The sequence below is a fragment of the Miscanthus floridulus genome, chromosome 8, assembly GCF_019320115.1.
Source record: "Miscanthus floridulus cultivar M001 chromosome 8, ASM1932011v1, whole genome shotgun sequence".
Taxonomy (NCBI): Eukaryota; Viridiplantae; Streptophyta; class Magnoliopsida; order Poales; family Poaceae; genus Miscanthus; species Miscanthus floridulus.
The window spans coordinates 95928685-95939146 of NC_089587.1; the positions used below are offsets into that span (position 1 = coordinate 95928685).

The window sequence follows — 10462 nt, forward strand, 5'->3', positions numbered from 1 at the left end:
TGATTTTATGATCGTTCTTATTGTTGGCAGTTTTTTGTTTAATTGCCCATTGGTTCAGAGCATCAGACTAAAGTTTTGAATGATTAAGGGCAAAACTCATGTAGAAGCCAGAATAAACAAAAATGAGATGATCCTCGCGGGGTGTTCGGCTGCTCATTTTTTTTATTGTTTTAGCTTATTCTCTATCACAGAACACTATTGAATAATCCGAAATCAACTGCGCATCCTACCAACCGAACATGCCATAATGATGGATAATGATGGATCATGTGGCTGTCATGTGGCTGTCAGGGGTGAATAATGATGGAATGACTTCATCTCTAATGTTTGTACGTACTAGTCATGTGGCTGTCAGGGGTGAATAATGATGGATCAACACAACATATTCCATATTATTCAAACCAAACACGAAAAGATATGCAGCCTGTTCGGTTGGCTAGTTCATATCATTGTTGGTTCGTGAAGAAGTACTGCTGGCTGGTTTGTGTGAGAGAAAAATACTGTTCCGGTTGAAAATTTACGATCATTTACGACAAGCCACGGCCAAACGAACAGGCTGATGGGGAGTGAGAAAGTGACGGATCAATCCATTGCTAAAGCCAAACGTACACTCCCGTAACAGAGAATATCAAGTGCTTATGGTCAAATTGGTTAAACAAACTCAATCCTGGATTTCAACTAAATCAGTGGCCCAAGTGAGAGAGGTAGAAGTTCCCTTGCTTAAGTTACACCCAACTGGAAGTACAATTAATCGGTGGATAAGACATAAGAGGATGAACGGAGTTTAGTTTCCACTTCTCACTTGAGTTATCCAGAAATTTTTTTGAAGCGTAAGGCTAAATTTCTACATATGTTCACTTATGTCCATCCAGTATTTTCACGAATAAGAGTATATATTCTGGAGTACTTGAGACTCAGACTTTCAGCGAGAGGGGTTTCCAAATTCTTCAGGAGTTCCCAACTTTCCATCACCATCAGTGCAGTGGAGAAGTTCATACAAACAAGGCAGTGCTGTGATTAGGATCACGCAACAAACCCGCCTTTTTCTACGCATACATGCGCGCTTCAGTGCCGACTGCCGAAACACTGTAGGCTGAACAAACCCGCACCCGCCTGATGGTGAGCTTGGAAGAAACACGTCAGCATTACGTGACTATAAACGTACGCCGTACGGATGGTTGGTTCACTGAACCCTTCTTTAAGGTTTTGCATCTTTGTCAAGGACATGGACGACAGCGGAATAGGGACACCTTTGGCCTCTGAACGTTCATTTCATGGAAACTGGACTGACCTACTGTGCAATGGTTGTCGTGTTACTCGTTGCAGAATCCAGGCAGGCTCTTGATGATCCATGTGCAGTCTCAGGCATCTTGTTCATTTCATCTCTCAGGTATGCGACTGCTTAAGCTTAACCAAGAATAAACTAGACGTTGACTGATACCTCGCTAAAAATCAGTACACATTATGCACATCAAAATTCAGAGCCTGTGCAATGAGTCTGATGTTGGAAGGATGGTGAGTTGACTGTTGGAAGGATGGCGAGTCACTAACATAACCTCGCTGCTATGAGTTGACTGTAATTGCTCCACAGTTGCCAGGGACAGCAACAGGGAGATATCAGAGATATACCTCGCTGCTGCACTGCTCAGAGCACAGCCTTGCACAGAAAATAGGCTATTTTATTCACTGCAACCTGCTGAGCATACGTATACCCTAACTTTGTTCATAGGATGCCTTGCATGATTCGAGCATTTGAATCTAGTTCTTCAGCTTCTCATACCGAGAAACACTAGGTTTCTACCAATACAAACCCCTTACTTTGAAGGGCAAGGAATCACTATTCTAGGGTCTAGGTATCTCTTCTCTCACAATCTTATTCGTGTAAGTACTGTATCTATTTTCTATACTGAGAGCTGTGCAGTGCGCTCAAACTTGCAGTCTGTCTTCCTCCTTATTTTGATTGGCAGTCTTTCTCCGGTCTTTAGAAGTTTGATCCATTTGAGGCGTGGAACATTGAATTGCCGACTGAGTTCGAGCTGCACATGCCAAAGTTTTGGTAGTCCAGCAGACAGTCTGTTGTTCCATCCCATGGCAACATCCCCTCGACATTGGCAAGTTCATCGTTGCTGCTCATAAAATTCAGCCATGGCTCATCCATCGACAGGTCTGTCTCTGACAGCCAATTCACCAGCAGTTCAGGGTCTTGATCACAGCCGTTGGTGCCTGACTCTGGCCAGCTGGACTGCTCCGATGAATCAGTGGACAGCGGAACCTCCCTATGGCTGTCATCCTTCAAGCTCAGCTCCTCTCCGAAGTCGCTGGATTTAGCAGATTCATCTGTAATTGTGGACTGTGAGGAAGCTGCCTTGGAATTGGCTAGAGGCTGGTGCGTGGCCGGGTCGATGCCCATCTTGATGAGCTTCTTCTTGATGTGCGTGTTCCAGTGGTTCTTGATCTCATTGTCTGTTCTCCCAGGTAACTTGGCAGCAATCTTGGACCATCTGCATAGGTTTAAGTCATCAGGAGCGCACAAAGCGGTTGTAATATTTTGTTTCTGGAGAACGAAGCACATGTGCAGAAAGGAGCAGCTGACCCTTTTTACTAAAGTTTCAGCCAGCTGAATTTGAAGCAATTGGAGTTTGTGCTACAAGTGAAGAGGTTGAGAATGACCTGAGCACGAGTGGTCCTATTACTACTGCCCTTCAATTCTAGTGTGCTCTTTAACTCACATGCAGGCATGAAGTCCACATCGGTCATCAGTGTATCAGTAATAACTATCAATTCAAAGTGCAACAACTAAGAAAAGATAGCCATTATATTTTTGTTGTTTTTTAGATAACTTGCCATTTGCAAGAGCACTGAAAGCATGAAACAATCAAGAGGTTACTGCAGAGTGCTAAACTAGGGACAAGGTAAAAAATTATACCAGTTATAGGGTTATAAGATGTAAGGTGCAATAAACTCAATAACCATGAAAACCACTTTTCAAACTATAGGTAAACTTGATTAACTGATCCTGGTATTGCAGGATTTATTTCTTTCTCAAAACTATACATTTCGATTGAACTTGGCCTTTCTTGATAGACGTGGAGCACCAGGGGGTTTGACAACAATACCACGTGCATGTGACTTTGTTACTATTAATTGCACGAATTCAGTTGGTTCTAAACTTTGTGGCACCATTTTACAGTAAGTAGCAGCTAGCGCTGCTACACTTCGTATAGACTTACAACACATATAAGTATAAGCTAGCTACTCTTAGCCAAGTATTCCATCAACATGTTCTGCGGTTTCCTTGGCACTTCAAAGCTTACCAGGGGAATATTCACCCATGCCAAGGAACCGATGCAAATATAGCTTATTCTACCATAGCACAATAAAGAAGATGGATTAACATACAAAATGGAGTATATGCATCCATGCACACGTGTTATATATACCATGCAAGCTAGTATACCTATTTCCGAGCTTGGCATGGAGGTCAATGATGAGCTGCTCCTCGGCAGTGCTGAGAAGGCCACGCTTGAGGTCAGGGTGGAGGTAGTTAGTCCACCGCAGACGGCAACTCTTGCCGCAACGAAGCAGCCCTGCCAGTTTAGGCACTGCCCGCCAGCAGCATCGACCATGTGTCAGGATGAAGCTAATGAGCTTCTTGTCCTCCTCCGCTGTCCAAGGCCCTCGCTTCACCCCCTGCTTGTCACAGCATGGCTGTCTCCCCATTGATCAATTTACTATCAGCTGGCAGCTTGTACTAGATTAAGCACTACGTGAACAAGGCTATCAGTAAGCTTCTATTGCATTTTATATATGCTGTGAGCCACCAAACTCCGCAGACAAACATCAGACTAAAGGGCTGTGAAAGCTCCATTGCAACTGCAATGGATGTCTGCCCGCAGATATGTATAGTTCCGTGCAATTTCACTAAAAAAATGTCCTGTGCTTTCCATGCTTTTCTATTTGCTGATGTAGAAAGCGATGGTGATTTGGTTACTTTAGAGTAATCTGGAAGTAAGAGTTTAAGTCTGACCTATAATAAACTGTACCATGTTAAGCCCTTGTTAAAAAACAGTTACCAATCGCACTGCAGCATCATGGGGTACTACTACTAGAGTCGATAATCATGTTCATTAAAATGAGATGTGTCAACATCCTTGACCAAGCTGATTATTGTACTTCAATATTCCAATATGGTACAGAGCGATAATATGATCTTAATTAACTAGCATACTGAAATGAACAACACCCTATTTGCAGATAGCTTAGCTCAATTTTTTAGTTAGCTATCCTTTTCTAAACACGGCAATTTGTTTGCAAATGATGCAACAGGAACTAAAGTATGATTATCTCTAACTATTGATGCTTCCATTCCCCACAGGGGTATATAAATGTGTGCTGCCCCAGTTGCCATCTTAAGCAACTATATCTCACCAACCATTTTATCATTGGTGGTGCACTGTAACAAATAAAACCATGAGGAACAACTAGCATATGCTCTGCAAGCTGCATATCTAACATATGTGTATGGGCCAATGATGACATTGTGCACCATGATGTAAATGTTGCATTCTAATTTGTGAGAAAGCTGAAACATTCAGACAGTCAGCATCCTAGCTCACTGAGACTGGTGATATCAACATGACGATCAACAGGTGAGCTTAGCCTCTGAAGAGTTTGATTTACATATCGAGCTAGTACAAGAGATGAGAAAAGACAGCAACTAATTAATTAGACATAGAAATCGGTGCATCGCCTTGTTTCTTTTCTTTAATGCAAAGACGTGCAGCTCAGTTTCATTTCATGTTTGCTAAAAAAAGCACACAGCTTACTTTTGCTAATAAAAAAGCTCAGTTGCAAAGATGAAACTTTAATTCTGTAAGCAAAATGGTTATTCTGCAACTAGATGCAAAGAAAGGATAAGAATTAGAGTTTCTTAATCCACCGAACTCCCAAGAAAGTGAATATGAGAAAGAACCCATCTTACAACTTACTTTTGCTTAGAAATGACAGCAAGGGACAGCTTAAGAATCTGTGGGTATTCAAGACATCTGCCGACATGAGGAAGAAATGACTGCGCTCTGACGCTCTGTAACCACAAAAATAATGTCAACTCAGTTATACATATTTGGAGTGTTGATATAAGGAGGAGCATCATTAATCAATCAACAGAAAAACGTTTTGCTATTCAGATACTGTGCTGGGGCGCTGGGCAACAATGGACATATATTTTGGACAACTAAAGCCTACAGGGGCCAATTTATGCCGTGTCTGCAAGAAAAATGCTAGCAACTGCTGATAGAATAGCAGCAATCTTCTGATACACAATGCTAACTCATTCTTCTGCTGAATCTGCATATGCATCAAACTTCAATCTGTGAAAGGCTGTGCACTAAAACTAGAGCATCTTATTATTTATATAAACAAGTATAACACAAAAAGACAGAAACTTTAGCAGATTATCAATTCTAGACAAACACAATCCAATCCATGGAAGCTAATGTGTATCTCAGGTATTCTGCCACAAAAGAGACAGACTTTGGGTTGAAAAAATGATTATCTCATTTCATATAAAATATAGGCATCTTGTATAAAAAAATAAGAGAAAAATGTCCATGCAAACAAAATGGCCACACCATAACTTTGTCCTCGCAAGAAGAAAGGACAAACGAGCATGCTTGGATTGCAAGGTGATACCAGGGGAGTGTGTTGTTTCTCAACATAAGCTTTTGGTGGCAGATTTTCGTTTTCAGGTGCGTGCCCGTAGGGATAAACAAGCTAAGATTGAAAGAACAAAGTGGTGGAAACTGAAAGGGGAGACGTCAGAGGTATTTAGGGAAAGGGTTATCAAAGAGAGCTCTTGGAAGGAAGAAGACGACATAAACAATATGTGGGACAAGATGGTAACCAACATTCGGAAGGTAGCCTCAGAGGTGTGTGGAGTAACCAAAGGAAGGGGACGTGAGGCTAAAGATACTTGGTGGTGGAACGAGGAAGTCCAAAGGGCTATTAAGGAGAAGAAAGAATGCTATAGACGCTTGTACCATGACAGGAGTGTGGACAACATAGAGAAGTACAAGGTGACAAAGAAGACTGCAAAGCGAGCTGTAAGTGTGGCAAAGGGTAGAGCGTACGAGGATCTTTACCAACATTTGAGTACGAAGGAAAGAGAGAAGGACATTTATAGGATGGATAGGGTTCGTGAAAGACACGGGACTTCAACCAAGTTAAGTGCATTAAGGATGAAAGGGAGCATCTCTTGGTAAAGGAGGATGAGATCCGACATCGATGGCAAGAGTATTTTGACAAATTGTTCAATGGTGAGAATATGGACACAACCTTTCAGTTGGATGACTCTTTTGATGACACCAATAGGCGCTTTGTGCGGAGAATCCAAGAATCTGAGGTCAGAGAGGCGTTGAAAAGGATGAAAGGAGGTAAGGCGATGGGACCGGATGGTATCCCAATCGAGGTGTGGAGATGCCTCGGGGACGTAGCTGTAGTATGGTTAACCAAGCTGTTCAACCATATTTTTCGATCGAACAAGATGCCTAATGAGTAGAGGAGAAGTATATTGGTACCGATCTACAAGAATAAAGGGGATATTCAAAATTGTACAAATTACCGGGGAATTAAGTTGATGAGCCATACTATGAAGCTATGGGAGAGAGTTATCGAGCATCGCTTGAGAGCAATAACGCGGGTCTCTATGAACCAATTTGGTTTCATGCCCGGAAGGTCAACCATGGAAGCCATTTTCTTAATAAGACAAGTTATGGAGCGGTATAGGGAGAAAAAGGACCTACACATGGTTTTTATTGACTTGGAGAAGGCTTATGATAAAATACCAAGGAATGTTATGTGGTGGGCTTTGGACAAACATAAAGTCCCAACGAAGTACGTCGGGCTCATTAAGGACATGTACAGCAATGTTGTGACTAGAGTTTGAACAAGTGATGGAGACACGGATGACTTCCCGATTAGGATAGGACTACATCAAGGGTCAGCTTTGAGCCCTTATTTATTTGCTTTAGTGATGGATGAGGTCACAAGGGACATACAAGGGGACATCCCTTGGTGTATGCTTTTCACGGACGATGTAGTGATAGTTGATGAAAGCCGGACAGGAGTGAATCAGAAACTGGAGTTATGGCGGGAGACTTTGGAATCCAAAGGTTTTAGACTTAGTAGAAATAAAACTGAGTATATGAGATGTGACTTCGGCACTACTACTCGGGAGGAGGAAGATGTTAGTTTGGAAGGTCAAGTAGTGCCTAGGAAGGATACCTTTCGATATTTAGGATCAATGCTACAGAGGGACGGGGATATTAATGAAGATGTTAGCCATAGAATCAAAGCAGGGTGGATGAAGTGGCGGCAAGCGTCTGGTGTCCTATGTGACAAAAGGGTACCACAGAAGCTAAAAGGCAAGTTTTATAGAACGGCGATTAGACCTGCTATGTTGTATGGTGCAGAATGTTGGCCTACGAAAAGACGACATATTCAACAGCTAAGTGTCGCGGAAATGCGTATGTTGCGTTGGATTTGCGGTCAACAAGAAGGGATCGAGTTCGGAATGATGATATACGTGAGAGATTAGGGGTAGCGCCAATTGAAGAAAAGCTTGTCCAACACCGGTTCAGATGGTTTGGACATGTGCAACGGAGACCTCCAGATGCACCGGTGCATAGTGGAATCCTAAGTCAGGATAGTAACGTGAAGAGAGGCAGAGAAAGACCGAAGTTGACTTGGGTAGAGGCAATAAAAGGAGACTTGAAAGGATGGAATATACCCAAAGACTTAGCCTTAGATAGGAGTGCTTGGAAGACAGCTATTCACGTGCCTGAACCTTGATTGCTTCTGTTGGGTTTCAACTCTAGCCTACCCCAACTTGTTTGGGACTTAAAGACTTTGTTGTTGTTGTTGTTGCTGCTGCTGCATAACAATTGCACCTGTTAAATTGTTACTCTCAGAGTTTGTGCACTGTTGCTATCCCAGGTAGTGATGTGTGTTCTGTGCTGAAAAGTAAAAGCAGTAAACAGAAGTTTCTTTTCAAAGAGAAGTGGCAGATGAAAACAATATTTTCCTAGGTCATAGGTCTATTCCATCCAACCTTCCAATATTTATGCAATAAGCTATAAGTTGTGATGTGCATTTCCAGGAGACATCTAATGCGGATCATACACTAGCTATCATGACAAATACTATCATTTTGTTATTAAAACACAATATGAAAACTTCTAAAACAACTGTGCATGTAGTACTCAGAGATCTACCATCATACGAATTTTCAGTTTCACATTGCAATTCAGTTGAGTAGAGAAAAAACCAAGGAGAAAAGTGTGTCAATCCTAAGTCCTAACTTCTGTTTGTAGCCTTTTCTTCTATTTATTTGCTAACATAGATCTCACCCCTTTTCCCCTTAGAATTCATCAATAGATGGTGGTCAATTACATCAAGACAGCCACTTGCTTAATAACATTTGGCGGCAGTTTGTATATGCTCCTGACTGATTCCCTACACTTTTCCTAGCAAAAAGACTTGGTCTTCCTGAATCTTCTGCAAACATGATTACTGCTCACATTACGAAGAAGACTAACTTTTTTTTTGAGCACCGAAGAAGACTAACTTTAGGAGATGCCATTAGAAGAGAATGGGCCAGGTATCGCTACATCCCATCAGACTAATTCACTGCATGACAGCCTGGATTACCAACCTTCCAGCTACAAAACGGTGCAACTGATGTAGATTGACAAGAAAAAAGCCTTGATTAGGAGATATTCTAAATATTTAGGCCTTGAAATATGATCTCCTAGACACTTTAATTTTGAATTATCCGATCCTTAGTACCACATCCCACAAGCTTTTAGCACAAGGGTTGAAAATTGACCAGGCTTCCAAAAAAGATTGCACCTATCTCTTCAAAGAGAAACCAATTTTAAAACTCGCTAGTAAATGTAGCTTCTCTGAGCCTCCATTATTGGTTACCCAATTTTGCAGATAATTAACGAGTAAGGTATTCCATTTGAAGAATTCAATGGAGACGGCTATACTGACGTCTTCATGAAGAATGGATACCGACAACATCTGGTCACAATATTTGAGTTGGAATGTTCCTGTCATGCATTCATTCGTGCAGTATTTGAGGAAGCAACTGGTATAGTGGTATTACACGCTTTGATTCAATCTCCCATCTGAATGCAGCACATGATGGATTATCTGAGCACAGAGGTACAGGTTTTGCAATGAATCAACAGCACCACCAAAGGGTCAGGACCGTCTACCTACTTGATCACTCTCTGTGACCAAATGCCATGACTTTGAGTAAGCTAGTCCGAACGAACTCTCATTCGAAAACGTGGTACGTACGACCCTTTTGCAGAACAAACACCTGACATGTCAGGACGTTGTTTTAACAACAGCAACAGATAAAAGATGGGGATTCCCCAGCTGACATCTCTGAGCGTAAAAGATGCGGATCCCCCCCCCGCTAAGCATTGCAGGGAATTTTGGATCACTAGCCACCGTACACCCAAAAAAGCACAAGGAAGGCGCACATGACCTCAATTCGCAGCGATTACCGTGTCGGCCATACACGAACTGCGGAAGCGGAACTCCTATGGATCATCGATCCTTCTCCGCTAGGCATGACATCAGGTCTCGCTCGTCCCCACGAAGATTTGCAAGGACTCGAAAAAGCTAGGCTGGATATCGCAGCCCGCAAGCGTGTGGCTGTAAGTAAATCCGGTGAGGAGACACAGAATCTTACGAAGGAACTCACACTGACGACACGGCGCGGGGAGACGGTGACCTCGCACCCTTCCCCCAATCCCCATCTTGCACGGAGCCACGGACGGCCTCAGGTGAGTGGGACCCGGGTGCACGGACTCTACCGAACCCCCGCCTTCTGGTCCCTGCTCACTCCGATGGCGATGCCCGGAGGCCGGAGGGCAGCCGAGCCGAGCGGCGGCCGACGGGGGAGGGAGGATTCCGTGGGTCCCATGGCAGCGGGGGCGTCTGGTGACGAGACATCACACGTCTCAGTGAGAGGAGAGGAATCGCTACGGCCCAGCCCAGATAGCAGCTACTTGGGCCTTGGCAAATTACAGAGCCGTAAGAGAGAATTGGACGTCGAACATTTTTTTTCCCGAGACCCACTTACACACGCTCACAAACACGGGCGCACAAACCGCTATGAATGCTAGTATGCACATCTATCTCTATGAGCATATCAAAAGAACTGAGTTGAACCGATAAATTTCGAGATTGACGAAGTCACCATAGGCGTCTCACTGTCGACGGACACATCGCCTACAACTGAAAGAATAGCGCCGTTAAATCTTGAAATAAATCTAGAGAAACACGAGCACCCGTGTCAAGTCGGGGACTTGAACCTGGGTGTGCAGGTTTCACCACAAAAACCCAACCAGCTAAGCTATGCTCAATTCGCTGGACATCAAACATTGGA

The 10462-nt window shown here is 43.1% G+C and overlaps 1 protein-coding gene across 3 annotated transcripts; it reads right to left on the minus strand.

Annotated features, from left to right (window-relative positions):
• Nucleotides 1-663: 663 nt before the first annotated feature.
• LOC136477031 (MYB-like transcription factor ODO1) lies at nt 664-10000 on the minus strand. Of its 3 annotated transcripts, none has more exons than XM_066475039.1 (4): nt 9776-10000; nt 4989-5083; nt 3458-3763; nt 679-2501 (listed from the first exon to the last, which is right to left on the minus strand). In XM_066475039.1, exons 3-4 carry the CDS (start codon nt 3718-3720, stop codon nt 1982-1984), a joined length of 783 nt encoding a protein of 260 aa, XP_066331136.1. In that variant the 5' UTR covers nt 3721-3763; nt 4989-5083; nt 9776-10000; the 3' UTR covers nt 679-1981. The 3 variants fall into 3 exon arrangements, with proteins under 3 accessions (XP_066331138.1, XP_066331136.1, XP_066331137.1); XM_066475040.1 differs by lacking the exon at nt 9776-10000 and adding an exon at nt 9576-9702; XM_066475041.1 differs by lacking the exons at nt 3458-3763; nt 9776-10000 and adding an exon at nt 9576-9711 and having other exon boundaries at nt 664-2501.
• Nucleotides 10001-10462: the final 462 nt, after the last annotated feature.

Excerpts from the sequence above, each read along its gene's own strand:
- LOC136477031 (XM_066475039.1), bottom strand. The coding sequence starts at position 3,720 with ATGGGGAGACAGCCATGCTGTGACAAGCAGGGGGTGAAGCGAGGGCCT. Across the intron at positions 2,502-3,457 it reads CATGCCAAGCTCGGAAATAG|ATGGTCCAAGATTGCTGCCA; the intron begins GTATACTAGCTT and ends AAACCTATGCAG.